Here is a 19,009-nt window from a genome sequence, read left to right as displayed (position 1 = left end):
GTACTAGCAGGAATCCAGATGGAAGTGGGGAAGAGAAAGGAAGAACCGGTCTCACCAGCTGACAGCCTATGCCCCACTGTTCTTTTGTCTCTCATCCCTTCTGAGGTTCCCTGAGTGTTCCCTCAGAAGCCAGAGAAGCCGAGTAGTTGCCCAACTCAGACCAGACACACCCAGCTGAGAAGCCAAGGTGGCCTGTGTGCCTTACAGTGTTTGGAGTATGTGCTAAGACCAGCAAAGTCTTTTCTCTGTGTGGGCGGGCCAGGGCCAGGGGAATGCGGGACATCAGCAAGCAAGGCTTAGGCAAGAGCACACCAGCCCCTGGGCCACGAAATGCTGCCCAGATGCAGAATTCCCCGTGGCCCCTTCCCAGGGCTGTTTCTAGTGCCCAGCCCACCTCCTGACCCATCTCTCTCTGCTCTGGACTGCGAAGCCCCAGGCCACTGCCCACCTGGCCCATCACCAGGTCCTGTGGCATCTCCCCCTTAGGATCTGGACATAAAATCCTGGCCTCTGTGAGCTGCAGGGGACGTGGGGAGGGGAGAGGGAGGCTCATGCTCAGATCTGGTTTCTCTGCTGCTTCCCCTGGCTGGCTGCCACAGGCTGAGCCACCAGCTGTGCTATATAAGGCCGGCGCTGGACTGCGGGAGAGGCGAAGGCTTAGACCCCCAGCTGAGGAGTCCTGCTCAGGACACGGTGAGTTCCACTTCTCCTCGCCTCTTCCCTGCACCCCACTGCTGGGCTCAACCGCTCTTGCCCTCCCCTGACTACCCCATTCCCTTCTCCCCACCTCCCCACCCTCTTGCTGCCTGACCCTTCATCTTCCACAGAGAAGACTCCCTTTCTGCTTTGGGAATCTGCTTTCCCCTATTGGCCCAAAGTCCTTTCCCTCCCCTACCTGAGGTCAGGAACCCCCAAAAGGTCCCCACTTAGGGTTTCTTTACCTCTGGGTGCCCTGCTTTTTCCCATGGTCTGCCAGTCTGCTTTATCCAAGTGTTCTGAGGAGCGTGGGATGGCGAGCCTAACCATCAGGGCATATGCTGAGGAGACGGCGGGCATGCTGAGAAACCTCCGTGGGCTGCCAGATGGGAAATGGTTTTTCCACAAGGTGTCTCAGGCCACCTCGGCCTCCAGTCATCCCTGGAGCAGGCTCAGGCTCAGGCTGAATGCGGTGCAGGCCTGCAGACTGCTCAGCTCCCTGCTGGGAGCCCAGAGTGAGACACGCAATGTGGAGGCCTTTGGGACGTCCTGGTGACTCCGCGCCCTCATCCGAGAAACAGGTAGTGGTGGGGCTAGTGGTTTTAGAGCTAGACGGTCTGCAGCATGGGACTGGTTTGTTCTTCCCCTGGAATATCCAAGTGTTTTCAGATATTTATTTACTTATTTTTTTAGAGAGGAGGACTCTTCCCTTTCTTAACCACACCCTGGACTTAGGAGGGTGAAGGGAACCACTTTCGAATCTCCAGAAACGAGTCAGATTCTGGGCTGGCTGGAGCTCTGGGGAGAGATAAAAATGTTCTGCTCAGCTGCAGCCTGGACCACACATGTCCCTTGTTCCTCTTGCAGTTCCTCACCCACGCTCAGCAGTTACTGGGGAGCCCTGGCCTCTCGCAGTGCATCCCCTCTGCTTTCCCTCAGCTGGCTCCTGGCTGTGTAACTCCCAGTCAGGCCCCAAACAAAAAGGCCAGAAATGTGTTCCAGCTGCAGCCCGTGCACATCTGGGAATGTGTTCATGGAGGTGGTATGTCTGAGGCATGCTCCCTCCAGCCCGCCTGTCTTAGGAGGGGCCACTGTAGTCGGAGCCAGGTCTTCCTGGCCTTAATATGTAGCCCCCTGTGCAAGAGTGTGAATTCCGTCAAAGGATGGCAAAGCAAATGCCCCTCAAGCCTGGGTCTTAGAAGTGATTAACGAGTCACCAGGAGGCTGCTGGGAGTGAGCCCTGGACCGTCCTCATTGGCAAGGAACCTCCTTGCCCCTGCTCTTCCATGTACCCCATCTCCATGTGGGGCCCTGGAGCCTACACCCAGGGATAGAGCCTAGTCTGCCCCATTTGAACTCAGATTCTGAGCCTCTACCCCTCCCAAGCTGCCTGGTGTTACAGTTCAGGCTGATGTCACTCTCCTAAGACATCATTCTGTCCACTTTTCCCTCCTTGACAGATCAAGAAGTATTTCTGCTTGAGCCATAAGAGGTGATTCAGAAATATGGAAACTGACAAGCTTTGTTTCTTTACAGGTCACTGGATCTGAGAAACTTCCCAGGGGACCACATTCCAGAGTCAGCCACTCTGTGAAGCACCCTCACCCACCCACGGGGCTTGGGGGAAAGATGGTGGGGACCAAGGCCTGGGTGTTCTCCTTCCTGGTCCTGGAAGTCACATCTGTGTTGGGTATAGGCTAAGTATCTGCTGGCTCCCAAATCTTCCACTTGCCTCAGTGAAGTCATGTCTGGTCTGGGACTGAACTCTGCATCTGCCTTAAGACACAGCAAGGCCTTCAGACCTGAGGCCACTTTGTGGATTTATTCATAATTTATACCCTGTTTGCTCCCCCCTGCCCACACACTTGAGATAGTTCCCAGTATTAAAACGCACAAAACAGAACCTTTATATGAGGAGAGGGATGAGCAGTCATTCAGAGGGAGGAAAAAAAAGATAAGAGGGTTATTTTTAGCCCTTGAGTAATAAATTTAGTTCTGAGCTTCCTGGCAGCCAAAGTAATAGGGAATCACAGGAAATCAATGAGTTCTCAGAAGCAGTTTTGGGTTTGGGGTTTGGTCTGTTTTTAGGTTTTTTGTTTTTTTTTAGATGGAATCTCGCTCTGTTGCCAAGCTAGAATGCAGTGACGTGATCTCAGCTCACTGCAACCTCCACCTCCTGGGTTCAAGTCATTCTCCTACCTCAGCCTCCTGAGTAGCTGGGACTACAGGCGCACGCTACCTTGCCCAGTTAATTTTTGTATTTTTAGTAGAGACGAGGTTTCACCAAGCCAGCCAGGATGATCTCCATCTCTTGACCTCATGATCTACCCACCTTGATCTCCCAAAGTGCTGAGATTACAGGTGTAAGCCACCATGCCCGGCCTGTTTTTAGTTTTATGAAAATTATTTTGGCCAAAGCTCAATTTCATTTAGACCCTGCTGCCAAATTTCGAAGATACACCGGAACCCTTCCGGTCTCCTTGCCCTCTGACTGCATCCTCTGGTGATACTGAGCTCTGGAAGGAACTGTAGAAAGAATTTGTCTGGTGGAATGGAAGACTTCCCAAGCCATCTAAGCATCAGAGCTCCCAGCCCTCCCCTGTACACTGTCTCCTACCTCTTCCCTTCCTCTCCTGATTTCTAACCACATACTCAGGAAAAGAAAGAAAGAGAAAAAGAGAGAGAGAGAGAGAGGGAGGGAGGAAGGAAAGAGAAAGAGAGAGGAAGGAAGGGAAGGGAGGGAGGAAGGAAGGAAGGGAGGGAAGGAAGGTCAAAAAACCCTCTTTTAAAGCTGTATGCCTTGCAGGATTTGTGGCCACAAATGCAGGAACAAAGGCTGTCTCAGCCTGGAGCCAAGCCCTGTGTGTACCCGCCTCCTGCCTTGCTCTTTCCGCCCTGACAGCTGCTGCTTGTGAAGATGATTAACATTCAACCGTCTGAGGGGAAATCAGATTAGGTTGATTAAAAGAGCTCCCATCACCTCAATTAAGCTGCATAGAGAATTCTGATTTGGCTCCTGGAGTGAGCGTTAATTGCCTATCAAAGCTTTTGCAGCCCTCTACTCTGCATTCTCCTTCCCATTCTGGAGACCCCAACGCAGCCTCAGGTGGGGTACGGCTGGAACTGCCTGTGGCCTGAGGACCCTGTACCCATCCTCAGGCAGTCCTTGCCAACCTCGTGTAGAAAATTGAGGACCACTGCCCCAGTGAGGCCATATGAGTCTTTTATGGGAGAGTGGACTCCCAAGGAAAGTAAATGGACATCTATTGTGCCAGGCGTTGAGCTAAAAGGAGTTGCTAGCACTTACTCAGCATGCATTATGTGCTAGGCGTTCTAAGTGGATTTTATGAATGAGCTTCTTTAATCCCCACAATCCTCTAAGGCAGGAACTATTATTATCCTTATTTTATGATGAGAGAACATGGGGTCAGATGGGTTAAGTAACCTGCCCAAGGTCATACAGTTAGAAAGTGACAGAGGCTCAGGAGCCCACACTGTCAATCTGCATATACTTCAGAGAGGTTTATGTTCTATCTCATGGAATCCTCATGCCCATTGAGTCACCCTGCTAGGTGGGAATTAATATCTCCATTTTACAGATGAGGAAAACAAAGCTCCATTCTGCCAAGAAGGTTAGGTGCAGACACCAAAGCAGGAGTCCCAGGCCACTGGCTGCTCAGTAGCATCTGATGATCAGTTTCTAGAACAAGAGTGAACAGGGAGCTACCATTCATTATGTACTACATGCCCGGTCTCTTTATATTCATTATCGCCTGAATAAGGCACCAGGACCCTAGGAAGCAGCAATTGTTAATGCATTCCTATTTTATGGAGAAACAGGCTCAGAGGAATAAAGCTTTTCTGAGATTGCACGGCGATAAGTAGCAGAGTGGGATTTGAACCCGTGCCTGGGGCTCATGCTCCATCCACCGCCTCATACTGTTTCCCTGCATCTTGAGGAGGGCTGTAACTTCCAGCCCTGGCCTCTCACTTAGCTTCTCTTTCCGGCCCTCAGGGAGACAGACGATGCTCACCCAGTCAGTAAGAAGAGTCCAGCCCGGGAAGAGGAACCCCCTCATCTCTGCCAAGCCTGCCAACACCCTGGAGAGTGAGTTGTGGCTAGAGCAGGGAGGGGCTGGAGGGGGGAGTCTTTACCGAGCTTGCTAAGTAGATCTCTGAAGCCAGGGCATGATGTCAGGGTTCCATGGAAACCCACTTTTTACGGCATTTGGACTCCATCTCTGTCCAGGCAGAGGAACTTAGTGTATAAGACAGCTCCGAATCAGGAATCTGCCTGATACGTTTCAGGAATGCTGTGGAGCTTGGTGGGGCCAGAGCACAGGCTGGTGGGAAGTATGGAGAGATGGCTGCGGCCAGCTCCTCAGCACCCTGAGTGCCCAGCTAGAGGGTCTTAAAGCTGGGGGTGATGTGGCCCAAGGCACATGGAGAAAGCTCACCCTGATTGCAGGGTCAGGGATGGGTGTGAATGACGTAGAGGAGGAGCCTCGATGTAGAGAGATCAGGCAGAAAGTTACTGACATGGTTCAACCAGGCTGATGAGAGCGTGAACGGAGGCCTCAGCAGCGGCAGGTGTAGCAGGGATTGGAGAGAACCTGGAGAGACAAATGTGACAGGGCCTGAGACCAGCTGGGGGTGGGTGAGAAGGAAAGAACTGGAGCTCACCAGGATCACTGCTCCTCCCCGGTTTGGCTATGTCTCTCAGGCCCTGGTGAGTGGACAACGTGGTTCAACATCGACTATCCAGGAGGGCAGGGTGACTATGAGCGGCTGGACGCCATTCGCTTCTACTATGGGGACCGTGTATGTGCTCGTCCCCTGCAGCTAGAGGCTCGGACCACTGACTGGACACCTGCGGGCAGCACTGGCCAGGTGGTCCATGGTAGTCCTCGTGAGGGCTTCTGGTGCCTCAACAGGGAGCAGCGGCCCGGCCGGAACTGCTCTAATTACACTGTACGCTTCCTCTGCCCACCAGGTAAGCCAAACGACTCCCACCCCCACCAGCTACTTCCCACTAGTCTCTACTCAGGGAGAGGGAGAACCTGCCTCTGGCAACCAGAACTCTCACATCACACACATGCACATGCTTGGACTCTCTGTTGGAAATAGATGCTCGGTGCCACAAAGAAAAATTAGCACTGAGACAAAGGATCTTTCAGCAACACAATTTTTACTTCCTCGACTGCAGGAAGGGTACTCTCACTAGTGATCGTGCCACACGAGAGGACAATGAACAAAGGAACACACACAAAATTTATCCCTTACACATTTGGGGTCGTCCTTACTGCTGTGTCTGATCTCCATTGGCTGGAGCCAGACCTCACAATCTAAACTAAAACCTGATTGGCTAACAACTTAAAACTTTTCTAAACAGGTAAAAGCAGTGGAGAGCTGGGACATGCCTGTGAGCACGTCCAGCACAGATATCTTGGTTAAAGTACAAGGACATGGAATGTACTACATGCCTGTAAGCATGGCATGTCTAACAGCTGCATAGAATAGGGCTTAACAAAGTTATTAGCTCATTTATGATTTAACAAGAAAGGAAACTTGAAAAAGGAACTTTTCTACTTCCCACACTCTCTAATAATAACCAAGTGGTGTCATTAGTGCCAGAACCTTCCCAATACTGTCCTGTGTTTATAGGTACTCCCTATTCAACCTTTTTTATTGCGTTTGAGTGACACCATGGTGAAGACCACAGGCTCTGAAGTGGGGATGCTTGGGTTTGAATCCTGAGCCTGCCACGCGATGTGTCCCCTAGACAAATTTTCTGAAGTTGTCTTAGCCTCAGTTTTCTCCTATGTAACATATGGATAATAGTAAGTCTTCGGGTTTTTAATGAGGATTAAGTGATATGCAGAGGCTTAACTCAGGTAAATGCTCACTGAGTGTTAGTTTCTATTCTTGTTCCGATGTGCCAGATACTGTGCTAGTTATTCACATTATTCAACCTTTACAACTGATCTTTGACGGATCTCCATCTTGACAAGTTACACGAGGTTCAGAGAAGCTAGGTAACTTCTCACGATTCCACAGCTGATAAAGCAGAGCTGGGGTTTGAACCATGTCTGTGTTAGCAGTCCATGCATTTATATCCCCTCCCACCATGGATAATACAGATGATAGGGGAAACAGATCTGCTCCCGTCTTGGATGGGGATCCTCCCCCTTGGGGTTCCACAAGATCCCCCAGGCCCAGGCACCAGTGGTGGTCATCTGGGGTGGGAGCTCAGGCTGATCTGGGCAAGGTGTGAAGACCCCATTCTTGTACACAGGCCTCAGGCCAGAGGTTAGGAAGGTGGGCAGAAAGGGGCTTCTTGTCCAAGTCATTGCAGGTTCTAGGCCCTGACTTCCCAGGGAGTCAGTCCTTCCATAAGAGCACGTGCCTGTTTCCACACTAGTGAAGAAAAAAGACAGTGCTATCCCTGCACATCCTAGGACGGCATATCAAAGTCCCAGTGCTTGGCCCACAAGCCCCTCTCAGGGCCACCACTAGCCCATAGGGTGCCTCTGTGCAAATTAGAGACATCACTTCCTCAAGACTTTTGACTTCTATCTGCTAGAAAAATCATTGCAGTAACTATAAATATCAGTGACATCGATGACATAAATGGATACCTTGTCTTTACCAAAGAAACAGCTTCAGGGTCAGATTACCCGACAGAGTCCCCTCAAGAGGGAAGTCAGACTGTCTGCTGATTCCACTTTGCAGGGTCCCTGCGCCGAGACACAGAGCGCATCTGGAGCCCGTGGTCTTCCTGGAGCAAGTGCTCAGCTGCCTGTGGTCACACTGGGGTCCAGACTCGCACACGCACCTGCTTGGCAGAGACGATGTCACTGTGCAGTGAGGCCACTGAAGAGGGTCAGCACTGCATGGGCCAGGACTGTAAAGGTACCACCCTCCCTCCTGGCACTAGGCAGGGTATGGTGGGTGAGGTTGAAGAATGAGAAGTTAGATGGTCAGTCTGAGACTGATGGATTCCTTCATTTACTTACTCACCAAGTATTAACTGAGGATCTATTATGTGCCCTAATGAGGGATATACAGGATAATATAGGAACACAGGTCAGGATCAATTATCATAGCCTGGTGGAATCTGGGAAAGCTTCCTAGAGGAGGTGTTCTGGGCTAAGTTTTTTTTTTTTTTCTTGAGACAGAGTCTCACTCCGTTGCCCAGGCTGGAGTGCAGTGGCACAATCTCAGCTTACTGCAGATTCTGCCTCCCAGGTTCAAATGATTCTCCTGCCTCAGCCTCCCTAGTAGCTGGGATTACTTGTGCATGTCACCACACCCAGCTAATTTTTGTATTTTTAGTAGAGGAGGTGTTTCACCATGTTGGCCAGGCTGGTCTTGAACTCCTAACCTCAAGTGATCCACCCACCTTGGCCTTCCAAAGTGCTAGGTGTGAGCCACCGTCCCTGGCCCTGGGATAAGTTTTAAAGGATGAGTAGGAGTTAGTCATGCAGGCTGATAAGGAAAGGTAGTAAAGGCCAAGGAGGAGGGGAAGCGAAGTGTGAGCGTACAGGTTGTGATGTTGACTGAAGGAATGCCAGAATCCACAGAATCCCTGCTGATGTGGCCCCTTGTCCCACAGACTGTGAGCTGACCTGCCCAATGGGCCAGGTGAATGCTGACTGTGATGCCTGCATGTGTGAGGACTTCATGCTTCATGGGGTTGTCTCCCTTCCCGGAGGTGCCCCAGCCTCAGGAGCCACTGTCTACCTGCTGACCAAGACACCTAAGCTGCTGACCCAGACAGACAGTAATGGGAGATTCCGAATCCCTGGCTTGTGCCCTGATGGCAAAAGCATCCTGAAGATCACGAAGGTCAAGTTTGCCCCTATTAAACTCACAATGCCCAAGACTAGCCTGAAGGCAGCCACCATCAATGCAGAGTTCGTGAGGGCAGGTAACTAAATTCTCTGGGGTAGGACTGGTGAGAAGGTCCAGATTTTTAAATGAAGGGATCATAGTGCTAAAAGCTGGCTTCCCAGCTCACTCAGAGTAAAACCCTGAATCCTTACCATGGCCCACATGGCCCTATACACCAAATCACTCTACTCCAACTGCAATGGGCTCCTATCTGTTCCTCAAACACACAGGCACACTCCTGCCTCAGGGTCTTTGCACTTGCTGCATGTATTCTGTTTAGAATGCTCTTCCTGTAGATATTGGCATGGCTTGCTCCCTCAAATGTACGAGGTCTTCCCTGGCCACCTCATCTAACAGTCAATACAGTACACTGTGAGGTTTGGAGGTCACAGAGAGAAAGGCTTGGGAAGTTCAGAAATGGTGCAGGAAGGCCAGGAAATTCTGCCAGGGGCAGCAGAACATAAATATTGCACTATTCAAAACAGCCAGTTCTGTCCTAATGGTAGTGCTTAGGAATCCTGGCTGACACGAGGTCCCCTTGTTTCTCCACTGACCCACCCAGATGCTGCTTGACAGGCCATGGAGCAGGTCCCAGGATGGGACTCCACTCTGAACCAATTCCCTTAGGACCAATGGATATGGGCTGGAGGTGGGGGTGAAGCCATACAATTTTCAACCACCAAAGACCCTGAGGTCACACACACACACACACACACACACACTCTCTCTCTCTCTCTCTCTCTCTCTCTCTCAAAATGCTGTTTCTCATCTTCTGTCCCAGAGACCCCATACATGGTGATGAACCCTGAGACAAAAGCACGGAGAGCTGGGCAGAGCGTGTCCCTGTGCTGTAAGGCCACCGGGAAGCCCGGTCCAGACAAGTATTTTTGGTGCGTATTCGGCCAGCTACCCAGCCCAGTTCTCCTCTTGGAAACCAGAGCTTTCTTGCATTGGGTCTGAACTTATTAATAAGAACAATAACCAATAGAATAAAGTTACAAGTAAGGCACCGGTACAGAGCCCGGATGTTGGAACTTACAAGTGGGAGCCGGTGGGGTTGGGAGCCAGACAACCAGCAAGCTCTCTCACCGTACCCTCAAAGCTGGGAACCCTGTGGCGGGGCACAATGGCTCACACGTGTAATCCCAGCACATTGGGAGGCAGTGACAAGTGGATTGCTTGAGCCCAGGAGCTCGAGACCAGCCTGGGCAACATAGCAAAGCCTTGTCTCTATAAAAAGCTTTAAAAATCAGCCAGGTGTGGAGGCTTCTAGTCCCAGCTACTTGGGAGAATGAGGGAGGAGAATCACTCGAGTTCAGGAGGCAGAGCTTGCAGTGAGCTGTGATCACACCACTGCACTCTGGCCTGGGTGACAGTGTGAGATCTTGTCTCAAAAAAAAAACTAGGGTCCCCTAGAGCATCTCTGGTCTTGAGGTTCGGACTTGAGTATCATCAGGACACAGAACAAAGCTCCCAAGTCCTGCTTTTCCCAATAAAAGCAAACAAGGGCAGAATCCCTTATGGCTGTGAGTCCTTTATCCTTCACAAACATTTTATAGCTACTCTCTTGTTTGACACACCCAACAATCCTGTGAAGTCAGCTAGAGGTCATTGCTGCCATTTTATTATTATTATTATTATTATTTTTTTTTTTTCTGAGATGGAGTTTCACCCTTGTTGTCCAGGCTGGAGTGCAATGGCGCGATCTCGGCTCACTGCAGCCTCCACCTCCCGGGTTCAAATGATTCTCCTGCCTCAGCCTCCAGAGTACCTGGGATTACAGGCGCGTGCCCCCACGCCCAGCTAATTACATTTTTTTTTTTTTTAGTAGAGATGGGGTTTCGCTATATTGGCAGGCTGGCCTTGAGCTCCTGACCTCAGGTGATCCACTCACCTTGGCCTCCCAAAGTGCTGGGATGACAGGTGTGAGCCACCGCGCCTGGCCATTGCTGCCATTTTATAGACCAGAAAGCTGAAGCACAGACAGGTGAGATGGGGAGGGGGGTTGTCCCAGCCAGGTACATGGTAGGGCTGGGACTTAGAACCAAGTTCCTTGTCTCCCAGGCCAATTAGTGCTGTTGGATGAGCCAAGTCAAAGGGGAACCCATTTACCATCTGTCTCCTTGGCTGCCTGCTCCTGGAACTTTTCCAGGGACACCTGCCCTCCCACTGCCGTTCAGGTTCCTCCTCTCCATCCCTTGCAGGTATCATAATGACACATTGCTGGATCCTTCCCTCTACAAGCATGAGAGCAAGCTGGTGCTGAGGAACCTGAAGCAGGACCAGGCTGGGGAGTACTTTTGCAAGGCCCAGAGTGATGCTGGGGCCATGAAGTCCAAGATTGCCCAGCTGATTGTCATAGGTAAGCCTGTCTGGGTCCCTGGGAGCCCTGGGTCTGCAACAGGGACGGCTGAGCACCCCAGTGCACATAACTACACAGTAAAAGCTCAGGCTGGCTGGGTACAGTGGCTCATGCCTGTAATCCCAGCACTTTGGGAGGCCAAGGCAGATGGATTGCCTGAGGTCATTTGAGGCCAGCCTGGGCAACATGGTGAAACCCCATCTCTACTAAAAATACAAAAATTAGCCAGGTGTGGTAGTGTGCACCAGTAACCCGAGCTACTTAGGAGGCTGAGGCAGGAGAATTGCTTGAACCTGGGAGGCGGAGATTGCAGTGAGCCGAGATTGTGCCACTGCACTCCAGCCTGGGTGACAGAGCAAGACTCCATCTCAAAAACAAACAAACAAAAAAAAAAAAAGAAAGAAAGAAAAAGAAAAGAAAAATGCAGCTAAAACAGGAGATAAGGGGCTATAGACTCTAATAGATAACTAATAGGTATCTAATAGATACCTCCCAGGTGGGAGTGACCACAGATGGCTGCTTGAGGGAGCAGCTTTCCAGGTGGGGCTTAAATAATGGCTCTCAGTTTGGGCTGCCCATTGGTATGACCTGATTGGGTTTTAAAAAAATATTGATGCCTCAGTCTTACCTCCAGAGAGTCTGACTTAATTGGTCTGAGATGTGGCCTGGGCATGCATAGTTTAAAACCTCCCCATGTGATTCCAATTTGCAACCAAGGTTAGAACCCCTGGTCTTAAAGAATGGGCAGGGATTGTGTATGTGGAGGTGAGGGTGTTCCAGATTGAGGGGCCAGCATGGGTAAACATATAGAAGTGGGAACTCAGGGGGCTTTACAAGAAAGGGTGATCTAAAGCTGGCTTCAAGAAGAGAACTGGAGTGGGAGAGATTCGAGGTCCAAGACCAATCAGGAGCCTGTCTTTGGAAAATGGGTAGGAAGGAAGATAGTTTAGTAATTGGCCTAAACAAAACAAAACAAAACAAAATGCAAAGGAGGACAGAATGTATTGGAAGGATCATCCTGGACTACTTCAGACTCTTAAAAAGTTGAGCAAGAGACTTCAGGACAGACAAGACACAGGGTACTCTGGACATTGGCAGAGATGTGGAGCCCTCAGCAGTGGTCCCAACCCATCACACCAAGGCTCCCTGCTTGTTACAGTAATTTTTAATATTGCTTTATTGTTATGAAGTTCAATTTATAGATAACTACCTATAATTTCCAAATGTATTTGTGCATGGTCCTAAATATAAAACGAAGGATAAATTTTTAAATCTTTAATATAAAATAGTGTGTATTCCCATATGTAAATGCTTTGTCACATTGACACGAGAAGACGAACCAAGAAGTTAGCCACTTGCACTTAAATCCACCATAAACATGACCGCTACAAATGCTAACGGGTACAGAGGTATCATTCTGGCATTCACAGTGCTTAGGTAATGGTGGTGTAGAAACGTGATTTTCCTGAGATGAGGAACAATTCTTGGTATTGTTCTGAACTAAACAAAGTACAATCTAAGCTCAATTTATATGGTAGTTGCATACTTGAAAAATTCAGTATGTGGTTAAAGCCATGTAAAGGATACTAAGCTCTGATCTTTTCACTTTTTTTTAGACGGGGTCTTGCTCTGTTGCCCAGGCTGGAGCGCAGTGGCACACTCACAGCTCACTGCAGCATCGACCTCCCAGGCTCAAGCAATCCTCCCACCTCAGCCTCCCGAGTAGCTGGGACTATAGGCATGTGCCACCACGCCCAGCTGATTTTTATATTTTTTGTAGAGACAGGGTTTCATCATGTTGCCCAGGCTGGTCTCCAACTCCTGGGCTCAAGCAATCCACCCACCTTGGCCTCCCAAAATGTTGGGATTACAAGTGTGAGCCACGGCACCTGGCCAAAGCTCTGATCATTTTAAACAGGTTTTCTACCTAAATGAATGTCTGGTGGGATGTGTGAAAGTCATTCAGAACACAGAAAGATTTTTTATGCAGAACAGTAACCAGGCATTGCAGGACATAGAACATCAATGGCTGGCCGGGCACGGTGGCTCACACCTGTAATCCCAGCATGTTGGGAGGCTGAGGCAGGTGGATCATGAGGTCAAGAGATCGAGACCATCCTGGTCAACATGGTGAAACCCTGTCTCTACTAAAAATACAAAAATTAGCTGGGCATGGTGGCACGCGCCTGTAGTCCCAGCTACTCGGGAGGCTGAGGCAGGATAATTGCTTGAACCTAGGAGGCGGAGGTTGCGGTGAGCCGAGATTGTGTCATTGCACTCCAGCCTGGGTAACAAGAGTGAAACTCTGTCTCAAAAAAAAAAAAAAGAACATCAATGGCCCCTACCCACAATATGCCAGTAGCATCCCCAATTTTGGTGATAACCCAAAACACCTTCGTACATTTTCGAGACGCCTCCAGTCTCGACAAACCGCCACTATAGTGGTCTCATCAACCAACTGTGTTTCACCATATATAAAATGGGATCAGTAATAGCTGTTCCATCTCCCTCAGAGAGTTCTATGAGGATGAGGGTCATGGATATACAAGTCCTTTGAAAATCATAGAACACTGTAGAGATGTGAGGTTGAGATACTCTTTGTGTAGGATGTAAACTTACATCTTGATTTCCACACCATTTCCTTCTGCAGCACCTGACGAGACTCCTTGCAACCCAGTTCCTGAGAGTTACCTTATCCAGCTGCCCCATGATTGCTTTCAGAATGCCACCAACTCCTTCTACTATGATGTGGGACGCTGCCCTGTCAAGACCTGTGCAGGGCAGCAGGATAATGGGATCAGGTGCCGTGATGCTGTGCAGAACTGCTGTGGCATCTCCAAAACAGAGGAGAGGGAGATCCAGTGCAGCGGCTACACGCTACCCACCAAGGTGGCCAAGGAGTGCAGCTGCCAGCGATGTACAGAAACTCGGAGCATCGTGCGGGGTCGTGTCAGTGCTGCTGACAATGGGGAGCCCATGCGCTTTGGCCACGTGTACCTGGGGAACAGCCGTGTAAGCATGACTGGCTACAAGGGCACTTTCACCCTCCATGTGCCCCAGGACACTGAGAGGCTGGTGCTCACATTTGTGGACAGGCTGCAGAAGTTTGTCAACACGACCAAAGTGCTACCTTTCAACAAGAAGGGGAGTGCCGTGTTCCATGAAATCAAGATGCTTCGTCGGAAAGAGCCCATCACTTTGGAAGCCACGGAGACCAACATCATCCCCCTGGGGGAAGTGGTTGGTGAAGACCCCATGGCTGAACTGGAGATTCCCTCCAAGAGTTTCTACAGGCAGAATGGGGAGCCCTACACAGGAAAAGTGAAGGCCAGTGTGACCTTCCTGGATCCCCGCAATATTTCCACAGCCACGGCTGCCCAGAGTGACCTGAACTTCATCAATGATGAAGGAGACACTTTCCCCCTTCGGACGTACGGCATGTTCTCTGTGGACTTCAGAGATGAGATCACCTCAGAGTCACTTAATGCTGGCAAAGTGAAGGTCCACCTCGACTCGACCCAGGTCAAGATGCCAGAGCACATATCTACAGTGAAACTCTGGTCACTCAATCCAGACACAGGGCTGTGGGAGGAAGAAGGTGATTTCAAATTTGAAAATCAAAGGAGGAACAAAAGGGAAACGAGAACCTTCCTGGTGGGCAACATGGAGATCCGTGAGAGGAGGCTCTTTAACCTGGATGTTCCTGAAAGCAGGAGGTGCTTTGTTAAGGTGAGGGCCTACCGGAGTGAGAGGTTCTTGCCCAGTGAGCAGATCCAGGGGGTTGTGATCTCCGTGATCAACCTAGAGCCTAGAGCTGGCTTCTCATCCAACCCGAGGGCCTGGGGCCGCTTTGACAGTGTGATCACGGGCCCCAATGGGGCCTGCGTGCCTGCTTTCTGTGATGACCAGTCCCCTGATGCCTACTCTGCCTATGTCTTGGCAAGCCTGGCTGGAGAGGAACTACAAGCAGTGGAGTCTTTTCCTAAATTCAACCCAAATGCAATTGGCGTACCTCAGCCCTATCTCAACAAGCTCAAGTACCGCCGGACGGACCATGAGGATCCACGGGTTAAAAAGACAGCTTTCCAGATTAGCATGGCCAAGCCAAGGCCCAACTCAGCTGAGGAGAGCAACGGGCCTATCTATGCCTTTGAGAACCTCCGGGCATGTGAAGAGGCACCGCCCAGTGCAGCCCACTTCCGGTTCTACCAGATTGAGGGGGATCGGTATGACTATAACACAGTCCCTTTCGATGAAGGTGACCCTATGAGCTGGACTGAAGACTATCTGGCATGGTGGCCAAAGCCGATGGAATTCAGGGCCTGCTATATCAAGGTGAAGATTGTAGGGTCCCTGGAAGTGAATGTGCGATCCCGCAACATGGGGGGCACTCATCGGCGGACGGTGGGGAGGCTGTATGGAATCCGAGATGTGAGGAGCACTCGGGACAGGGACCAGCCCAGTGTCTCAGCTGCCTGTCTGGAGTTCAAGTGTAGTGGGATGCTCTATGACCAGGACCGTGTGGACCGCACCCTGGTGAAGGTCATCCCGCAGGGCAGCTGCCAGCGAGCCAGCGTGAACCCCATGCTGCATGAGTACCTGGTCAACCACCTGCCACTTGCAGTCAACAATGACACCAGTGAGTACACCATGCTGGCACCCCTGGACCCGCTGGGCCACAACTATGGCATCTACACTGTCACTGACCAGGACCCTCGCACGGCCAAGGAGATCGCGCTTGGACGGTGCTTTGATGGCACATCTGATGGCTCCTCCAGAATCATGAAGAGCAATGTGGGAGTAGCCCTCACCTTCAACTGTGTAGAGAGGCAGGTAGGCCGCCAGAGTGCCTTCCAGTACCTCCAGAGCACCCCAGCCAGGCCACCTGCTGCAGGCACTGTCCAGGGAAGAGTGCCCTCAAGGAGGCAGCAGCGGGCGAGCAGGGGTGGCCAGCGCGAGCGTGGAGCGGTGAACTCTCTGAGATTTCCTGGAGTTGCTCAACAGCCCCAGAGCAACTAAGTTTTGTGGTACTTCACCCTCTACTCCCCTCATCTCACGTGACAGCCATTGTGGGACTGACACACAAACGGTCACTTGGTTAATTTAAGCACATCTGTTTTGGTGCAATTTGCTTGTTTGTTTCTTCATGCCTTTACTTACTGTCTTTGTCCCATGATACTGATTGGCACGCGGCCCCCAAAATGGCAAAATAAAGCCCCTTTGTGAAACTGTTCTTTAAAAGAAACACAAGAAACTGGCCGCTGGTAAAACTGCAGCTTCAACTGTTCTTCATTTAATGCCATTACTGCAAATATACTTCCTCTTGTTTTTACATGGTTTTGCCCACCTCTGCAATAGTGATAATCTGACGCTGAAGATCAAATAACCAATATAAAGCATATTTCTTGGCCTTGCTCCACAGGACGTAAGCAAGCCTTGATTATAGTTCGTACATATGAATGGCGGTGAAATAAAGAAATAAAATGCAGTACTTTTTACTTGAAATGTAAATAACTTATTTATTTCTTTGCTAAATTTGGAATTCTAGTGCACATTCACAGTTAACCTATTAGATATAGGATAATGATAGTTTCTCTACCAAGACTGGAAGGAACATCTACTGGTATCCACAATTACACCAGGTTGCTAATTGCACTTGTACGTTTCCCTTTGCATTTGCTTTTGTTCTTGCCAGTGTAGCCCAGGGCAGATGTCAATAAATGCACATTCTGTACTTTGATTCTGAGGCCACTGTCCTGTCTTTTAAGTATTAAAGTGAGCCAGCTGCTCAGAGGGGTACAGGGGACTCTGGAAAGCAGGCACGAGTGGTGGAAGTCCTGGCCCCCTAAGTTACAGGGCAGGGCAACAGGCACACACTCCCGCGGTGAAGTTTGTTCTCATGGATCATATTTTCCATTTGCAGAAAAGAGCAGATTCCTGGAGTTGTGAGCATGTTCTGGGCTCCTGAGCAAGACTGAAAACATGTCCCAATTTCTTTTTCCTTCTTTCCAATACTTTGGAGCTTATACAATGGCTTGGCTCAGGGTCTGACGAGCTGGCCAAGTGGTCCTTTGGCTCCCTCCACAGCCTGTTGCCTTCTCCAGCTGCGCTGGCTGGCCTCACTCAGCAATGATCGGCTTTTTCTTTTTTTTAAGCTCTTCTAAAGATGTTAAGCTTTTCCAGACACCAGACCTCTGTTGTGTGTTACAGACCCTGTCCCCGGAGGAAAACAACTGGTCCAAACGGACAAGAGTTTTGGTTTTGGAAAAGGTATTTGTTTTAAAATAGTAACTCAGAAGCCCGTAGGTGGTACCAGAGCAATCTCGGCAGCATTGCAGTCAAGGCAGTAGGGTGTGGGGTTGGGTAAGATGCACTCATTGCCTCTATCCCAGCCCTCAGAATCTGTCAGGCAAGAGGCCAAGGGGTTTGGGGGAGGAGAGGGCACTGTTTATAATCAGGACAAAAAGCTTTCCCTGATCCCCTGGCCAGCCTAGTGCAGCTCCATTAGCCATCTCTGGCCTGGGCTGGATTTGTACTCTTGGATCACCATCTGGCTAGCTCCTGGGAATTTGGTTTGTGATCAATTAGAAATTTCTCTAGCTGAGCACATCCCAATAATCACAGAGAAAGGAAGCATCTGTAGGACTGAGGACTTGTGATTGCAACTTGACCCACTTCCAGACTCCACGTCTGTCACACTGCTCCCAGGAAGCAGCTCTCACTAACTGCTTGGGGAGGCTTGACTGCCCCTGCTGAGGGGTCAGCGTGCAGCTATCTGTAGCAGCATTGGCCCAGCCACTTCAGGAGCCAGAGTACATGCTGCTTCAACCTGACCACTAGTTCCCTTCAAACTCACAGGGAGGAGGTGCTGGGGAAGCTTGGCGGACTGGTTCCCCACTCTCGGCACTTTCCTTGCTGTTCTCAATTGAGGGCCTGAGTAAATGGACTCCAGTACACAGCATCTGATGCCTGACTCTTTCCTTCACTCCCCAACATTTATTGAGTGCCAAACCATGTGTGCAAGTAGACAAGCTTTTATGAAATAGTACAAAATATACGACACATCATGGCATCAGACTTTGAGGAAGTGGTGGTCAGAGAAGACTTCTTAGAAAAGGTGATATCTAATTTGAGGGCTAAACGATAGCTAGGAGCTGGCCTGCTGATGGTGTGGCTGTCACGAACAAGAGGCACAAGCAGAAACAGCTGTGCAAAACCAGTGACTGCAGGTGGGGTGGGGCTGGCAGGCAGATACCTCTCTTTTAGACAAGAAACTACTTTTTTTCTTTTGAGACGGAGTTTCGTTCTTTCACCCAGCTTGGAGTGAAGCAGTACGATCTCGGCTCACTGCAACCTCCAAACCTAGGGTTCAAGAGATTCTTCTGCCTTGGCCTCCAGAGTAGCTGGGATTATAGGTGTCCACAACCAGCTAATTTTTGTATTTTAGTAGAGATGGGCTTTCACCATGTTGGCCAGGCTGGTCTTGAACCCCTGACCTCAGGTGATCCACCCACCTCGGCCTCCCAAAGTGCTAGGATTACAGATGTGAGCCACCGCGCCAGGCCTAGGAAACACTCTTGAGTTGAACTCATGACACTTAATTCCTAAGAGTCTTGCCTCCAAAGTCAGATGTGCCTCTTGCTAGCTGTGTAACTTTCTCCTGGACCTCAATTTCCTCACCTATAAATGATTTCTAAAGTCCTTTTCATGATTTTCAGTGAGGCTAACAGCACCATTCCCAGGATGCTTTCAGTTCACCAAACCTCTGCTGATTCATCGGTTGTTCCTCTGTGGAGACTGCGCATTGGAGGGACAAAGTGCTCATCTCAGAAAAGCTCCGGCGTTTCAGTCTTAGCCTGCTGATCACCCAGTTACTGAGTGCGAATTCTATGAAGGTGAATACCGTATGGCAGAGAGGAGGGGAACAGGCGGGTTGTTAGATGGTAGATGGGTGGTTCAGGTTGTTTCTGCTTATAAACAAGGGAGTTTTCAAACAATAGTCTCGCAAGTTCAAAGAGTTCTAGCAGCTGGGGTGATAAGAGAAAAATGTCACCAAGA

General features: G+C 50.1%; 1 protein-coding gene across 1 annotated transcript; it reads left to right on the top strand.

Moving 5' to 3' along the window:
- The first annotated feature begins 556 nt into the window (after nt 1-556).
- On the top strand, nt 557-16,691 carry CILP (cartilage intermediate layer protein). The gene is made up of 9 exons (XM_012454484.2): nt 557-693; nt 2,233-2,386; nt 4,712-4,804; nt 5,420-5,689; nt 7,429-7,608; nt 8,312-8,626; nt 9,371-9,479; nt 10,794-10,951; nt 13,602-16,691. Exons 2-9 carry the CDS (start codon nt 2,326-2,328, stop codon nt 15,968-15,970), a joined length of 3,555 nt encoding a protein of 1,184 aa, XP_012309907.2. The 5' UTR covers nt 557-693; nt 2,233-2,325; the 3' UTR covers nt 15,971-16,691.
- Nucleotides 16,692-19,009: the final 2,318 nt, after the last annotated feature.

Source organism: Aotus nancymaae, unplaced genomic scaffold, assembly GCF_030222135.1.
Source record: "Aotus nancymaae isolate 86718 unplaced genomic scaffold, 86718_ANA_hifiasm-v0.15.2.pri h1tg000041l, whole genome shotgun sequence".
Classification (NCBI taxonomy): domain Eukaryota; kingdom Metazoa; phylum Chordata; class Mammalia; order Primates; family Aotidae; genus Aotus; species Aotus nancymaae.
The sequence above is the reverse complement of the archived record's forward strand: the minus strand, read 5'-3'. Positions and strand labels throughout refer to the sequence as shown.